Source organism: Microchirus variegatus (assembly GCF_963457635.1).
Source record: "Microchirus variegatus genome assembly, chromosome: 11".
Lineage (NCBI taxonomy): Eukaryota > Metazoa > Chordata > Actinopteri > Pleuronectiformes > Soleidae > Microchirus > Microchirus variegatus.
Genome location: NC_139812.1, coordinates 1,111,918 through 1,130,366, shown reverse-complemented (window position 1 = coordinate 1,130,366; position 18,449 = coordinate 1,111,918). Strand labels below are relative to the sequence as shown.

The window sequence follows — 18,449 nt, the reverse complement described above, 5'->3', positions numbered from 1 at the left end:
GTATTCATGACAGTAAAATAGACTACCCTAAGTTAATCTACTGCAGTAATTATGTTCTCAACCAGTAGAAAATACTGTGAACACCTGATTATGCATGAAAAAAAAGAGTCACATACCGTGAAACCTAGCCATTTTAATCTAGATTAATTTCAACATTACAGTAAAATTAATCTAGATTTAAAAAAGTTAATCTATGCCCACCACTAGTTTGTGTTTTATCTTTTATTTGCAAATGTTAAGTGACAAGATTTATTTTCAAAACCTCAGTTTACTGGCACTATTCTAGCTCCGTATAGATGTTGGGCTAAAGAAATAAAATTGACTTGACTTCTCCATTGTTAAATTAAGAATGAGAGGCAGACTCGGTTAAATATCACACTTTTTGGTTTAATACCAAGGGGTTTAATGAACATTGTTTATGAATTCATAGAAAAAAAAGCTATTTATCCATGTACAAATTACAAATACATCAGCTTTGTTCTCTACTCTTTTGTTTTAAATGTACACAAGTTTCTTCTCTCCCATCGTTGTCCCATAGCAGCTTTGCCACCTATCAAGACTTAGCAGTGAAACGTTTAAGAGAAGTATGAAAAGTAAAAATGGAAAAATTAATTTCAGTCATCTCAGAAACAAAGACATAGAGGAGAAAGGGAATAACATGCAACGAAAAGTATTCTTGGTAAGAAACATTGCATTTTTACAAACGTAGTGTCATCAGACAGAGGGGATGGCGAAGGAGAAAGAGGGGGAGACAACAACTGGCCTCTTCACAAAATTAAATATCCACAATCACTTTGACTGGATACAAAATAAAACGAGATCCCCCAGCATGAGACCATGCGGTTTGTCAATTTGATAAATGAGCAAAAATAACAAATACAAACGCCTTGTGTAACAAAAATAAGAAACAAACTCAGAAAAGCAACAGACAAACATACAATTTTATACAATTCTGTGTTTCTTTCACACGAAATAGTAGATAAAGTTGAATCTTCATCTCAAGTAAATGATTTTTGTTTCATTTAGTGTGTGTTTTATACAGTGCAGAGTATATGGGCTTTGGTTAAGTGACGTGTGTGTGTGTGTTGCATTTCTATGCTTTTAATTGAACAAAGTTCTGCTTAAAGGGATAGTTCAGGATTTTTTAATTGAAGTTGTACGAGTCACTGACACATTGTCTCAGGCAGCAGAACGGGAGTGTTTGAAGCAGTTCTGAGGATTATTATCCACTCTTTTATTGTCCAACTTACTTTGGATTTGTTAAAGGTCCAGTGTGTAACATTTAGCAGGATTTATTGGCAGATAATGAATATGAATGGATAATGGATATGAATTATCCATTAAGTGTGTTTGTGTAAATGTTTGATAGCTTTGTTTTTGTAGTCTTAGACTAAGTCTTTTATTTGTAATTTAGGCAACGACGAAGGCCACGAGTTTCTACAGCAGCCTGCTTTTTCATGTGCTGAAATGGAAGCTTATGATGTAAATGAAGACGATTGGCTCCAACTACTCAAACCTGATGTATAAACTGACACAGGAGAAGGATGAAATAGCAGATATTGTGTTATAGTTTCCCGACACACTTGGGGAAACAGAGGAGTGAGTGTATCTGCAGCCTCACCATTAGATCATTAGATTAGAACATTTGTACACTGTGGACCTTTAATGTTCCTCTGAGGTTGATGTGTAGCATGTTCATCTATAATTTAATAATTGTTTAAGTGTGCTGTACTTGAGTTTAGGCACAATCCCTAATTTTGTGACGCCCAAATGTGAAATGTTCCTTCAGGTCACTGCTGCTGCTGCTGCTGATGATGATGATGATGATACTGCTGCTGATGATGATAAAACAGGAAGTGCTAATGGACACTGGAGCTAATTTTTGGCTGGATGTAGTGAGTGGACGCCCTCACAAGTATAGTAATACAAGCTCTGTGCATTGTGCAAGTGGTCTTGTCCATGATCACTGAGTGTGTGTCGTATCCTCCACACAGTAGTTGGGTTTGTCAGAGGAAGTGAAGCCCGGCAGACAGATACACTGGTACGATCCCAACGTGTTGATGCACTCTGCGTTTTTACACAGCGACATACGCTTGTTCAGCTCTGAACACTCATTCACGTCTGTGGATAAAAGAGGAGAGACGTGTTATTTAACAGCATGACTTGGTTTTGATTTAAGTGTGTGTTCTTGCTCTCCCTCTCTCTCTCTCACCGATGCAGGCCATGCGGGACAAGTCCAGGGTGTATCCATCGAAGCATTCACAAGTGTAACCCTCCTGAACACGGACACAGCGACCGTTCTCACATCCGTTCAGTATCCCACACTCCTCCGCCCTCAGACCCTCAAATGGCTTGTACTGATCTGTAGCAAAGAGACACAACAAAGTGCATTATTTTCAAATGAACAGTTTACACCTGAGTTCATTAGTGAACACGGCAGAGTTCACTGCCGTATTTTCACTGCACGGTCCCTGCTCGGTTTGGTTTTCTATTACAATATAGTAGCTACTCAACATGGGCTGGGTTATCACAATGGCTGCGTGAAACTGCTGTTATACAAGCGACACACATCACAGGCTTTCCCTGGTAATTGTTGGAGATTAACCCACATTTTCATGACTGTTGAACATTTTTAACAAATTTCCTTTTCAAGGACAAATAAAAAACTAACTAACTAGAAAATTCATAAAACATAGAACCAAAGAGGCGGAAAATAAATATAATATAAACGATATAAGAACAATTTAAACAATATTATGTTCATGCTCTCTGGTCTCTTCGAGTTATTCTGATAAAACAAGTAAACTGGTCACAACCAGAGGATGAACTGTGAGTAGCCACCAAGCATGGATTGCATCTATATTTAAAGGTTACAAGCCTTAAGGGACACTTTTTCTGACCAAGACTTGGCTAAACTTCACACATACAGTTTTTAACCTCAGCCACTTAAATTCCCAAAACTATATGTTGTTTTAAAGAACCAGGTAAATATGTCATTGTAATAAACAACCCTGTTCCTCATATAAAAACATATAGAGCGAACACTGGATATAAATACTCACGCTCCTGGGTGTCATAGAAGGGCACCTGCTGATCAGGTGATTGAGAATAGTCTGGGCTCACTTCATATTCATGGTCAGGGGCTGCAATGAGGGCCTCACGGCCATATGGTCGCCGTCCACCACCCTGAGGCAGGTTACACATGGATGCATAATCCTCTGAGAGAGAAAGAGAGTGAGGGAGAGATATGGCTGATTAACTCTAAGCTCTTCCTTCTTGACATGGTGTATAAACATCTTGACATATACCTGCATCACATGCAAGACTCTTATTTGCTGACTTCAGCTTTTAACAAAATGCAGCCTCACATTCTAATTGAACGATTAGCCTCATATTTTAAGCTACCCGAGCAGATCCTACTACTAGTTTTACATTTTTTAACAAACAGAAGGCAGCAGGTCTATGTAAATGGAAACATGTCCTTTGTCATGGTATCCAATACACGCTCTATCCAGCGCTGTGTGCTGTCCCCCCCTGCTTTTCATATAATGCACGGACAACTTCAGGTCATCTTGGGAGAACATTCTATCAAGCCTTAGCCTGAGCGACATTGTTAAAGGTACATTATGTAATAAATCTGGCCATAAATCGCACATTTTTGTCAAATTTTGGACCAAAAATTACAACAACAACAAAAAAAATCGAAAAAGTTTTCCAGCCGTTTTCGCTCTGGGGCTCCACCTGCAGACATTTTATGGTACTGCAACCAGTAGTTCTTTGTAAATGTCATTCATGAAGTAGATATTTGTAATTGTGTTGATTTATAAAGTGGAAATGCTGGTCCTCAGTATGCAGCAAGTACAAGAATGTGTGTGTGTGTGTGTGTGTGTGTGTGGTACCTGTGTTTTTCGGCGGACATAGAGCACAGTCCATGCCCCAGGCTTCGCCGAAAAGACAGCAGCACTCTGTGTACGTGGTCTTCTTGTTGAGCCCCAGTGGCTGCGTGCACGTCATGGTGTCTGTGACTGTCTTCCAGCAGATGCCATGGTAGTCGACCTGCTCTGTCTCATGTTGCTCTGTCAACATAGTATGTCATTAGTACATTACTACATACACACATACATCCTGAGGAGAAAACAACACTTTAGTTAAAAACACTAGTGATCTCTTTGTGGAGAGCCGGTTCTTTTGGTTCGGCTCACTAAAAAGAGCCGGCTCTTTCGGCTCCCAAGTGGCTCCTCAGGTTTTTTGTTGCTTAAATTAATTAATTACCAAATTATGCAACATAGAACATACCCTATAGCAGCGGTCCCCAACCACCGGACCGGTATATATATCCTAAATTATTGCCCAAACTCTTGATTTAACTCTCAGATTTATACTGTGACTTGGGTTGCAATATTTCAAGAGTTACATGATGACTTCAGTTAAGCTGCAGTTTTATATCTATCATATAATATATGATGTATGTATTATACTTCGACTGGTGTGTCCAAACTTTTGACTTGTAGTGTATACATATAGAACTGAAGGAACTGACCTTTGACCATTTAAATATAAAATGGCATCACTATCAATTATCTTTAAACTTTTGTTTCATTTTTTCATAATGATCTATATATACTGGAATAATAACAATCCTGCCAGAACCAGTTTGCCAGTTCAGGTTTTCTCTATTTTTAACCTGTGAAGAAGAGGAACGTGCAATTTTCTTACCGGCTGCATCAGGAATGAAGACACAGTGGTTACTGTTGGGGTCCAACACCATGGGATGTGTACAGAAACACATGTATGAGCCATCTGTGTTCAGACACTGTCCACCGACACACACAGACTCATCCAGACACTCGTTGATGTCTGAAGAAAGGAAAACATTTTTCACCAGTCATCATAAATCTAATTTCTGATGAGCATTTCTGATTGATTGCAACTGATTTTCTTTTGTCCCCTTTTGACTGCATACACTGGTGTAATGTACTGTATTCCTGTTCAGTTACTTGTTATGGGACATATTTACTCAGCCAATCACATGGCAGCAAATTAATGTGTATAGAGAATGGTACCACAAAAGGACCAGCAGAGAGCAGCAGCAGCTCTCTGGGAAAAAATATGTTTTTTTGTACAAGAGGTCTGAGAATGACAAGACTAATTTGAAACAGTAATTCAAATAACCAAAGTGTTTCCTTTAGGGAACACTTTGTGATGTCTCTTGTTTTCAGTTCCATGTTCAACTGCTGACCTTTGATTGTAGTAGTGTCATCTATGATCTAATGAAACATGCATCATGCAGGCACACAGATGAACACACACACACACACACACACACACACACACACACACACACACACACACACACAGTATCAGTCTGACCTCTGCACTCCAGTTTGACGGGGTCGTAGTCCTGTCCGGTCTTGCAGTAACACTCGTAGCTGCCCACAGTATCCAGGCAGAAACCTCTTTTACAAACCTCCTGACCAAACAATGTGCACTCATCTGCATCTGGAAACAGGAGGAGAGAAGCAGCGTGTGTGTGATGTGTTAACAAGACACAGTTTACGTTTTTTTACACTGGAAACAAGGACTGGAGTGAAATGTTCATGTTACAGCTATATTTATTCATTGCAAGATACAAGATAGCATTGCTATAATTGTTAAAATGGGTCTAAAATGATTTGAAATCATTTTGGTGCACTTTCCTAAAATTGATATTTCTTGAACTTTGGAAAAAAAAGGAGACCATCTGGTAAATTTACATCAACCTGTTTTGGTGCACATTTTTGATTTGAACATGAAAAAAACCCAAATGAGAACACTAGAAATGTTTCAGAAACTTTCGAAAGAGGACATTTTTTCATGAAAAAGCTACAATATGTTCAAACTTTCCATTCAATGCATTGATAAAGAAATGGAGGCTTAACTATTTTTTATATGATAATTAATAAATGTATATTATAATGTAATAAATATTATGAATAAGTGCTAAATAAACCCATGATATCCTCAATGTGTCCAAATGAGCTCAATAATAAAGAAAAAATGCCTTAACTATTTTTTCTGTGTTCACTAATAAGTTAACCAGTTAACTTATTATGTAACTATTACCAATCATAGCCAAAGTAATAATGATTGTACTTGTAGATAGTTGTTACATGAATCATTGTACAACATTTGAAGGCAATATCTCCATCAGTCTGGAAGATAAAGCCCAAAATGTGTTTTTAGCATAATAAATTAATTCATTTGCTAATTAATAATAAAGCTACAAAGATAGGGATAATTCTCAGGTGGTATGTGAAGCCCATGCAAAATTTGAAGCCAATACCTGCAATACTTTGGAAGATACAGGCGAAAATATGGTTTTTATATCATTAATTAATTAATTAATTAACTAATTAATAATAATGGTAGACATCTCAAAATCAATAGGGATCATCTACAGGGGGTATGTGACCCATAAATAAAATAAGAACATTTAATCTCAAACGCCTTTACAGTTATCGCGTTAACGGCTAAAATCTGCGAGACCGATTCCATAATATCCGCATTTTCGCGGATATAATAATAATAATAATAATAATAATAATATTAACCTAGAGTCACGAATGCTTCAGGTACACTGTACCACTAAAATAGGACAGAGTGAAATGGAGCGAGATATAAGCTGTGCCTCTGAACTGGCTTCTGCTCCACTCACATGTCCTGACTGATGTGTCAAACAGCAACACTGGACAAAATGATTCAAACCTGTAGATCCAGCTGTGAGACCTACATGTGAGTTGAGTTGTACCTTTGTAGTCGCCAGCAGTGGGTTCATCTCCATCGGGGATAAAACCTCTTCCAGATGGACACATCTGGTTAAACTGGTCTGAGGGTGGATATAATAATATCATTAACTTACTAACATACTCATCAAATCTATGTACAAAGACAGAATAAAGAAACAGAGTAAAACGAACAACTAATAAACAGCAAGAGTTTGAGATGTTAAGCGTGATGCCCTTCCTGACACAACCCTAACCTATGCAGGCATAGACGGTAAAAATAGTCATGTCAAACACGTTCATGAGATTTTTATAACCAAACTTATCAACTAAACTGACTGGAAGCATGTCCTTGGCTCTGTGATAAGTCACTGCCTCAGCTATGTCTTTGTAACGTTTAGATTTTTGATCATACGACACTGTTGCACAGCATCTCTTGATTGCCGTGTCGTACAACGCGTGTATTCCAGGGGGTGTGAGCGACAGAGACGGTTCAATAAGTTTGTTGATAATAAGTAACAAGCTCTTAGTGGGTTACGGTCGTCTGGCATTGTTGTTTGGAGATATTGGTGTGACTGTAGTCGGACTGCCATACTGGCGAGGTAGTGTGTCAGTGCTCATTCTCACCTCTGCTCACTCAATGTTCACATGTTGTTGTTGTGAGTGATACACAGGGAATGACGCAAACTAAACTTGACTGTTCAGTGATTGGCTGTTTGACTCCAGAGGCTCTGACCACTCTACAGGTTGCAAACATTTAGCAACTTGGTTACAAGGGAGGGACTGAATTTGTTCACGCAGCCAAACCTGCTTCATCTATTTTCCCTAGCGCTTTTTTGTTGTTTTTTCCTAACGAAGCTGAGTCAAGTTGAGACTCTTCATTGAACATCTGATCGTTTTTTCTATTGAGATCGCTGAAGTGGGGCGCACGGTTGGTGTAATGGTTAGCACTCTTGCCTTTGCAGCAAGAAGACCCGGGTCCCTGGGTTCGAGTCCCGTTTGGAACAACTTCGGAACAAGGGCCTTTCTGCAAGGAGTTTGCATGTTCTCCCCGTGTGTGCGTGGGTTTTCTCCGGGTTCTCCGGCTTCCTCCCACAGTCCAAAAACATGCGATATGGGGATTAGGTGAATTGGTCACTCTAAATTGACCGTAGGTGTGAGAGTGTGAGTGAATGGTTGTGTGTCTCTATATGTGGCCCTGTGATGGACTGGCGAACTGTCCAGGGTGAACCCCGCCTATCGCCCAATGTCTGCTGAGATAGGCACAGCACCCCCTGCGACCCTCTGGTGGAGGATAAAGCGGTAGATGATGGATGGATGGATGGATGGATCGCTGAAGTGTCTATTGCGATACGTACAGTGGATACATATTATCGGCCAACCCTAATCTGGATAGGCTTAAAAATCTGATTTGGTCTGCAGTCTAAACAAGGTCTGACAGACCACACCCCTGCACTTCTCCGCACTCCTTCAGCTCCTAGCCCATTTCTTGGCATTTTTCAAAATCAGGCATCAGTGGTGTCTGATGCCTCAGAAGAGGTCGTGTACGTAACCTTTCATTTCTTCACACATCATTCCAGAGTCTTGTTACCTTTGAACATGTTTTTTTTTACCCCCCCCTCCCCGACAGCTGTGTGCAGAAAAGATAGTAAATGTTGTGGTTGTGTCTCCACCTATTACTCACCTGTGCCGTTAACAGGGCAAGGATGTACTTCACAGTTATCACCCCAGCCGGCTCCCAGCGTGCAGCAGCACTCCTGCAGAGTGACGTGGCTGGTCAGCACACTATCACAGAGATTCTCATCGTTCAGGTGAAAATAACATTCCTTGAGCTCCACTGACGACACTGAAACAAGAACAATGACACACACACACAGCAGGCAGATTAAGTTTCAGAGAAACATAAGCATTTGGGACAGGAACAGGTGAATATTTCTGTTGTGCATTTTATTTATTTTGTTTAGACTACTTATCCATGTGGAAGACAAGGTTAGACGATGTCAATATGGACACACAGAGAACAGATCTGCAGTCAAAACAAGGCCAAAGACAATTAGGTCAATCCAGAATTTCTTTCTTATTGCCACAATTTGTGCTGCTGCACTGCATACAGGCGGCTTTTTAAAAGCATTTGCACCACCTACTGCTTATCTTGGACAACAAAATGTCCATGTTTGATGAGGAGCTGGCAAACTTGAGTTCTACGTCAGGACAGTATTATGCATAATGTGAAAAGAAAATCATAATTAAACCACTGAAATTAACTTTTTTTTTTTAGGGTGACCCATAGGTGGGATTTGTGAACCCACTATGCCCTTAGGTATTATCTCATTTCAGTTGTCAGTTGATGTGCACATTATTTATTTATTTGTTTATTTCGGGCATGTAATAAAACAATTAATAACTTGATTAAACTTAGCATTAAAGATGAACCAATGAACGCTGTTTTTCGGTGTGTATCTGCTCCATTACCTCGTTTATGAAGCCCTGAAGGTTCGAAACAAACAGTTCAGCCACTGCTGAGAACACTGTGTTGTATTGTAATCTCGGGCTCAGCGAGATCGCTGAAAAAACCTGTTCTGGTTACGTAAACAGCATTTCTCCTGCTCCGGGCAAATCCGGTTACATACATTGAACCGCAGAAGAAGAAGAACGTCCATTGTGGAGGTGTTTCACTAGCTATGGTGTCTTCTGACTCTGGGTCCGACTCCGGGTCAAAGGCATAGAAGGGACTGCGGCGGGGAGTCATGACGAAGCCCTTTTTAAACATTGTTAAAACAATGTTTTGATAAGGAGTATCAGTGCATCCACCGTTCCAGAGGGGGGAGCTGCACTTCTGAGAGCTGGTGTGCTAATTACGCCACTTCCAGGTATTGGCCAATCACAAGACATTTGGGAAAGCTCTACGCTGGCTGGCCAATCACAACACAGTCTGTCTTCTGGGGGTGAGATTTCAGTCTGAAACACCGCGGCTGACATGAGTTTAAGTGAGAAGAGAGGAGAGGCCCAGCGCAAAAAAATAGGAAAAAGGTTGTTTTTTTTTTGTTTTTTTTCAAAATTACACAAGTTGAAGTATTGAAGAAGCCACTACATGCTTCAAATCACAGTATTGTGGGTCTTAAAACCATAAACTTTGTGTTTGAATTAAGGTTGTTTGATCGCTGTGAATCATTCCTAGTTTGGGTGTGGCGATCTCACATTCCAGAGCTTTTGTTGCTTTTTCAGCCAATCAGCTGACGGTCATGGAGAATACACATGGCTAATTAATATGCATGCGCAGAGAGAGAGAGAGAGAGGGGAGGGGAGGGGGAGAGAGAGTGCGTCGAACTTTCCAGCAGTTATGTGTGTGTGCGTGTGTGTGTGTGTGTGTGTGTGTGTGTGTGTGTGTGTGTGTGTGTGTGTGTGTGTGTGTGTGTGTGTGTGTGTGTGTGTGTGTGTGTGTGTGTGTGTGTGTGCAGTGCGAAATTAAAGCGTGATTGTCATCAAAACAGTCGTCATCAAAGCTTTGTTGAACAAAGGAAGGCAAGGAGGACAAGACAATAAGTCAGCTGTGGCTGAACTTGTCAGCAGACTTGTTAGCAGCAGACTTCATCGTCACAAAAACAACAAACACATGATTATTCAGCGGCTGAAAGAGAGCAGGACAGATATCTCATTGATATTTGAGAAGTGAAATAAAGTGTATATGATTTAAAGAAAGTCTGCAATATCAGCAGATTCTGGAGAACAATGTCCAGGAATCAGTGACAAATTTGAAGTTGTGCCGGGGCAAACCATCGAACCTGACTGAACTGGAGATGTTTTGTAAAGAAGAATGGTCCAAAACTGTACTTATACAAATGCATATCAGTGTTGTTAATGTTGTAATGTTATCATTATTGCCTTAGTGTGTTATGCTACTAACTTCTATCTATTAGAGACAATATATAGAAGTTAGTAGCACAACACACTCTTTCCCTCTCTCTCTCTCACACCTCCTGCGTCTTCTTTTTCTTCAATACGAACACCAACAAGAAAATAAATCACATTTTTATCTAGTTACTGCGTAAAGTGTGTGGAGCCCAGTTTATTGAACTATGATGTGATGAAAGCAGCAGCTGCGCCGCCTGACGTCATCAGGTTAATTACATTTGGACATAAATGTGAAGGTGGCTCACCTGTGGGAACAGGCTCACACTTGGCGATCATGACGTTGTAGTCCTGGCCACTGGGACACATGCAGAGAAAGGAGCCGTCCATGTTCACACACTGAGCTTCTCCACACACGCTGCTCAGCAGTTCACACTCGTTCACATCTGTGGAGGAGGAACATGACATGTTCATTCATATTGCTCAGACCGTTTTGAGCAGCACAGTTTTGGCAGAGATTTTGCACATTTCTGTCAAAAACAGTCTCATAAAATATTTATTTTATTTTCCCCTGATGGTGGTGAGGACCAATGCTGGGTATTGGGAGTGGGCTGCAGCATCACTTAATTACTTAAACAATTTGTTGCAATATATTGTTTAAGTTATTAATTACAAAATTACAAAAATATTAATTACAGGTATATTTTTGTTATACTATATTATAGTATAACAAAAATATACCTGTAACACTTACCCACACAGCCTTTGCCATCCGGTGTCTCCTGGTAGCCCTGGTCACAGAGGCATTGAAACGAGCCCAGTCTGTTCTCACAGAAGCCATGAGGTCCACATATTGTCTCATTGAGGTTGCACTCGTCAATGTCTGCACAGAAAACAAATCCAACCAATGGAAAATGTTAACATTGTCTTTTAGTAGTAGTTATAAGGTGCTTGTAAAGCACTTCTACAGTTCTTGCACTACTCTGCTCTCCTTGAGTCTACTAAGTTTGGTATCAGGCACGTCATTTTCCATTACTTCATAGTACCTCCTCAACGTGGACGGGGTCATCAGGCCTATGCAAGCATGGTGCTGACCCTGCAAGATCAACTCACCCACCAACTGAGTAAGTCGCAGTTCAACCCTCCAGCAGCCCCACACATTGGGAGTTTGGGAGAAAGCGGTCCACTCCGTCAAGGCTGCACTTTATGCCTGTGTGGGAGCTCAACCTGTTCAAGAAGAAGTCCTTTTCACAGTGCCCTAAGAGGTTGAGGACATCCTCAATTCGAAACCCTTGGGTTATGTGTCTGCTGACATTGTGGACTTTGACCCTGTGACCCCAAACAGTCTGCTCATGAGGCGGCCTGACGGATCGCTACCCCAAGTGGTCTACCCAGAGATGGAGATCCTGAGCCGTAGATTTTGGAGGCACCATGATTATAACTGTTTTAAATGTCTCCAGATTGTCGCTGACCAATTCTGGTCCAGGTTTATCAGGGAATACCTCCCTAGCTTGCAGACCAGACAGAAATTCCACTCTTCACCTCCTGTGTTCTGGCTCATCCATACACTCATTCATATCTGGCACAACACAGACAGAGATATGCTGAGGTGTGTGTCTGTGTGTGCTTGGATTTGTTACCTCATTTTCTGGCAGAATTAGTAACTTTGTCTGAACCAGTAGTCCTCGTAGAAACCAAAGCTTGGTGCTAGTGAAGTAGAACCTATATTCTGTTTAAGTTTAGGGCTAAGATTTGTAGTTAGGTTAAAGCTTTGTTTGTTTTTCAAATGGAAGTCAGTGCAGATTCCTAGCCGCGACCTTGAGTGTCTTGCAAGGCGCCTTCAAATGTAATGCATTATTATTATTATTATTCGTTGTGTGTGTGTGTGTGTGTGTGTGTGTGTGTATGCGCACACTCACCTCTGCAGCTGGTGCCGTTGACCTGCTGGTATCCCTGTCGGCAGGTACACGTGTAGGAGCCCAGGCTGTTCACACACTCTCCTAAATCATCACAGGGCCTCACTTCCAACACACACTCGTCCATATCTGAAACATACACACATCAGTTAGGAGTGTCTTCACATTTTCTACATGTTGAAAATGACAAACTAGTTAACACCAGATAGTTATAGTGCAGGGAGTGGCAAGAAAACTAAAGGGGTTGTCCTTGCACAACAGAAAAAAAGCAAACATTCAAAACAGCATAGTACATCACAATGAGGAAAAAAGACATGGACAAGAATAGCAGTAAAAAAATAAAATAAATAAATGTTCCATAATTTGCTTCCTGCAATTTGATTTAAAATTGACATCTGCATGTGAGGAACTTTGACAGATATGGAGCTCTGCTGATTTGTAAGTTGAATTAAACTGCGAGTTCGTTTTGAAATATGCCGGAATATTGCCTTCATTTGAAAATATCTGTTAATAAAATATAAATACCAATACAATCCATGTGTGTTTTTTTCCTGCCCCTTCAATAAAAATTGTTTCAGTAGTTTTTCCTAAAACCTACAGACAGCCACAGTAAACAGTTCTAATATTGAGCGATATCATACCGTCACACTGGTCTCCAGCTGCTGATACTCTGAAGCCGAGGCCACAATCACAGATGAAGGAGCCTTCAGTGTTCAGGCAGTGACCTCTGGTGCACACCTGCTGATGCTGACACTCATCGATGTCTATAACAACGCACAGTTAAATAATATAACACATCATATTAGACAAAAGCAGTGGCTTGGGGCCCAAGGTTCAAGTGGAAAATCCATAACATAACCATGACATATACAGTATAACTTACAGGACTTGGAGCTTTTAAAACACTTGAGGTTGATACATTGTGAACATGACAACAGTGTATTCAAATGTGCTCGTCTACGTTAAATAACGCCATTTGTACATATCATATAGGGCTTTTGTGCATAATGTAGTGACTAATAGATGTGGCAGTAGCTCCTTCAACTGGAAGATTGTGGGTTTCATTCCCAGCTCGCTGCACCGACAGTGTAAGAAAGATTAGTGATAGAAAATGTGTTGCATAGAGATGCCCTGTATGAAAGTGTAAGTGAATGGTTGAACATGATCAAAACTGTAGTGAAAAGCAGCTTGTGTTCATCAAGACTAGAAACGCAATATATAAATACAGACCATTTAAGTTTACAGCCATATCTGTAAAACCTAACATTGTTTTAAATTGGTAAACAAATAATTTCCAAGAGGTGTTGTTTCTTTTGGTTACATAAATACATACATAAAGCTCCACTAAAAAGCAAATTTATTTTGGGGCCCAAAGATCTTCAGTTAATCGGTTTGAATGTTTAAATAACTCATGCTGTCTGATTTTTCAGCTTCTTAAATGTAACAAAAATGTTTCTTTGCTTGTGGACATAACAAGATCAACATCTGGCAAAACTACTTTTGACTCTTGCAAGTTGTCCAAACTTCTTTTTTCCAGTTTTGCACACCTCACATTCTAATTCTAATTTATTTGCAAAACACATTCAGGTTTATCCACCAGTGGACATTTAATCCTGAAATAAATATTTTTCTTAAGCAGTTGTAAGAGCACTTGTATTATTGAGGTGAGAAATTTGTCAAGCGGAATTAAAAATGTGTTTTGTGTATTAAGGTATGACGTATTTATAGTTTGGCAGGGAGGTTGTTGGAAGTGATCAGCTCTGCCTCTGCAGATCCACTGGTTCAGACTTCTCCATCGTTAGATACTTGATGTGATCAGTAGATTTGTTGTTGACACGTTATTTTGTTTTTAATGTAAAAGTTTTGACTTGACAGTTTGAAAGTGTGTATATTATTAATGTTTTATTTATTTTAAATTTGAATTTTAGATTTATATTAAAGTTGCATTGTTGCACCTTTTGCAGGATGGAAACGAGGACTCTGTTATCCCCAAGTCTCAGGGTGCGACAATCCCAGTGATCCAGATGGATCCTGGCATTAAAGGACTGTTTACTTTTTATTATTTGTAATTGTGTATTGTGTGTTTTGGGTAACATCTACTGCACGACTGTCTGTCCAGGGACAGAATCCCTCACCTGTGGTGGTTATAAGTGTTTTTTTCCCTGGTTGAGGGTCTAAGGACAGAGGATGTTACCAACCCTGTGAAGTCATGAGGTCAATGACGCTGCACAGCTCTATTACACTAGGTTACTGATGCCAGTGCCCAACCAGTCTCTGTTTGGTGTTTCTTGAGCCTCTGTTTTAGCAGGTGTTCTGCCTGTTGCATTTGAGTACCGTCAGAAATGCAGGACCCTGTAAATATATATTTGCTACATTCAAGTGTGGCTGTAGCGCGTTTATTTGAACACTCCCCCATTATTTACATGACTTGTGAAGCTCTTGTAGTAGCAGACAGTAGTAATAATGAAGGTGCCCCTACAGTTCCTCCTCCTCTTCTCCATGTAATATTACATGTCTGTTTTTAGTCAGTGGCAGATCTAGAAAATTCTACATGGGGCGGCAAAGCGGGGGCAAGAGGTTTTGGCAGGGTGGCATAGGAGGACAGTGCCGTACGTAAGAATCCCCAAATGTAAATGAATTTAACATAAGAAACATAAAAATACTTTAAAACTAAATACTTTTGTTCATGAACAACAGGAATAATAGGTGATAGGTGACAGTAAGTGGTTTTATAGCAGGTCTACTGCTTAGCTAATCAAATCAATATGATCCATTTGATGGATCCCCCCCCCATGGTCATGTGTTGTTTGATGATTTTCTAAATTAAGTTTAGTTTACTTTAAAATGACACTGCTCAGGTTTCCACAGAAAATGGTCCGAACACCTCTTTAAATAAGAAATTCCACTTTTGTTTTTTAACATACAGTATTTTTTCCACCATGTCATTCTGTTATTTAGTGTGGACTAAAGGGTAAAGAAAAAAAGCAATCGATTCTGCTCGGTTTAATAAATCTGACACATTATAAAATGTGCAAACAGTGAATGTATTGGTAAAGCACATGGCACACATGTACTCAGTTGTGCACACATAGTGTTAGACCCACCTACACACTGGCCTCCATGTGCGAGGAAGCCATGAGGACAGGAGCCACATTTGAAACTCCCTGGCACGTTGATGCAGATGCCAGACAGGCACACAGTTCTGTTCACACATTCATCAATATCTGAAAAACATTTATAAAAAAGCTGTTAAAAACAATACTATCATACATTGAATTCATAAGACCCTCTCACACATAGTAGAGTCCTTAACCCCAGTTAAGTATGGTCACACACACAGTAAAATTGGAGAAATATGATAAAAAACGAATTAATTAATGAATGCAGGTCAATCCTGATCATTACACCTAGACGCATGTCAAAAACTGAAATACTACATTTTGCGTTTGTGACAATGAATGACATTGTTTGGTCATGGAAATTAGTGAATAATATATGTCGGAAAACATTTTCAGGAGACATCTGTCACGGCTCAGAGTGAAGGTATCGTCACGTTGTTTGTTTCAGCGACCACCTCGAGCACTGTTGTGAGTACAGAGACTCCAAACCCAGTCTTGTTGAATTATAATTGAAGGGGAGTTCTAATTCATTATTCAGCATTTAAGGTTTTCAATGCAAAAGACTTGACATTAACTGACTCCTTATAGCAGTTCTTGCTGCAGTTGCTATGTGTGTGTGTGTGTGTGTGTGTGTGTGTGTTCTGCAAATAAGAGAGCTAATGTATAAGAAAATTAAACATCATGATACTTTACCAACACAACTGGTTCCCTCTTCGTCAACAAGAAATCCCTTGGGACACACACACAGGAAACTGCCCTCTGTGTTCCTGCAGTGACCACCAGCACACAGAGACAAGCTGTCCGAACACTCGTCAACATCTGCACACAAAACACACGGCACACAACATGGGGCAACATTATTTAAACAAATAAATAAGACGAGACTAGTTGAGATATGATCTCAATGGACAAATAGTTATTTGAATTAAATTGAATAAAGTAATATATCAAATTACAGATGAATAAATAGGATACACTATCCTAAAAAATACAGGACTACAGATTTGGTAATGAAATATTGCACAGGTACAAAGATAATTTATCATTTGCAAGGGTATGTGCAGGCTGTGGGTCAGGTACACATGCGGAGCAACATGACAATGCAGACCCTCATTTAAGTAGAAAAAATTGATCATTTATTGTAAGGGAAAAACATTATTCTGCCTTCTCCAAAGTTATCAGCTCCCATTCCTAAGTACGAGCCTAAACAATTCAGGACGGCGCCTGCAGCAACTGTTGTAATCACAGTGGCCTCAGTGTAGCACTGGCGCCAGTCTGTTGTCTCTTCCATCCATCTTTGGTCGACTCACTAAATAATCAAATCTCCGCAACGTTTATAAGGCAAAGATGTGTAAACAGTCCTGTCTTATTAGTTTTGTTTTATATTTAAAACATGGAAAGAACACACGCTTTCCTGAAAAAAGGAGACATTTAGACAGATGCTGAATTAATACAATTTAATCATCATAGTGATATTTTCACCAATAAATATAGTGCATCAGATGGTACTATATGTATGTAAGATAGCTAGATAATGAGCTCCAAGATGGCAGAGTGATGTACTATCCTAATAAAAGTTATCAATAAAATGGACAGAATTTCAGTTTCATGGCTGTGGTGTTAGGCATGTCCATACTGTATTTACAGCGTTTTAACCAATAAGACATATAGACACTTTATTTACAGTAAATGTCCATTAAAGGGGGACAATGTCTATCATATGGGAGAATTTTAAATGAGAAGGAGAGAGGATGTGTCTCATCACTGATAATAGTGTTACCCTATGTGGCTTTGTCTCAATGTGTGTAATGGAGTTTGCAGGCCAGTGTCGCCATTTTTTTTATTTGTTTTGAAAGAAACAGTTTTCCACAAAACATTGCATTGTTTCAGGAAATGTCTTCATTCATGCTGAAAGCCCCAAAAATGACTACAAACGCTGTAGTACATATGATGTCACAGGGACCACTGGAGCCAAGCCCAGCTGACATCGGGTGACCGGTGGGGTACACCCTGGACAGGTCACTAGTCAACACACAGAGACCATTCACGCTCACATTCATGAACATGTGAGAACATGCCACTCCAGAAAGGCCCGTCCGGGGTCTTTTCGTTGCAAGGCAACAGTTCTAGCCACTCGGCATCCATGCGACCGTGGGGACTTTCAGTAATGTAAGCAAAGTATGTTGCTTACCCAAGCTTTAAAGGTCACATAGAGTGGTCCTGTTGCACATAAATGTTAGTTATGGAGGTCTGCTTACATATATTAACTTGTTTTTATGGTCAAAAACCTCCGAGTTGCTGTAAAATAGCCGATAGAAATCCTCTTTTCTGACAGTGTTTTTCTGCTGCGAGATTTCAAAATGAACTTTCACCCCCAGAAGACAGAGTCTTGTGATTGGCCAGTACTATCCAGCACATCTGTTCTCAGAAGCACAGCGCCCCCCTCTGGAACAGTGGATGCACTGCTCCTCATTATCAAAACATTGTTTTAACAGTGTTTAAAAATAGCTTCGTCACGACTCCCCGCCTCAGTCCCTTTTATGACTTTAAACCGGAGTCAGACCCAGAGTCAGAAGACACTGTCGCTCGTGAAACACCTCCACAACGGACGTTATTCTTCTTCTGCGGTTCAATGTACGCAACCGGATGTGCCCGGACTAGTGCCCGGAGCAGGACGATCGGTTGTTCAGGAGAACCGCTGCTTACGTAACTATTACGGGATTTTCAGTGATCTCGTTGAGCCCCGAGATTACAATAAAACACAACGTTCTCAGCAGTGGCTGAACTGTTTGTTTAGAACCGTC

General features: G+C 40.1%; 1 protein-coding gene across 1 annotated transcript in view; it reads right to left on the bottom strand.

The window, feature by feature from the left end:
• Window positions 1-402: 402 nt before the first annotated feature.
• Window positions 403-18,449, bottom strand: part of ltbp1 (latent transforming growth factor beta binding protein 1) — a 55,981-nt gene continuing 37,934 nt past the window's right edge. The window contains exons 15-28 of the mRNA XM_083897344.1: window positions 16,339-16,464; window positions 15,631-15,750; window positions 13,168-13,290; window positions 12,530-12,655; window positions 11,365-11,493; window positions 10,919-11,056; window positions 8,446-8,607; window positions 6,788-6,865; window positions 5,371-5,499; window positions 4,717-4,857; window positions 3,900-4,076; window positions 3,063-3,218; window positions 2,213-2,362; window positions 403-2,121 (exon numbers count right to left, since the gene is read on the bottom strand). Coding sequence (XP_083753470.1) covers window positions 1,964-2,121; window positions 2,213-2,362; window positions 3,063-3,218; window positions 3,900-4,076; window positions 4,717-4,857; window positions 5,371-5,499; window positions 6,788-6,865; window positions 8,446-8,607; window positions 10,919-11,056; window positions 11,365-11,493; window positions 12,530-12,655; window positions 13,168-13,290; window positions 15,631-15,750; window positions 16,339-16,464 — 1,913 coding nt within the window. The 3' untranslated portion in view covers window positions 403-1,963. The remainder of the gene's footprint in view (window positions 2,122-2,212; window positions 2,363-3,062; window positions 3,219-3,899; window positions 4,077-4,716; window positions 4,858-5,370; window positions 5,500-6,787; window positions 6,866-8,445; window positions 8,608-10,918; window positions 11,057-11,364; window positions 11,494-12,529; window positions 12,656-13,167; window positions 13,291-15,630; window positions 15,751-16,338; window positions 16,465-18,449) is intronic.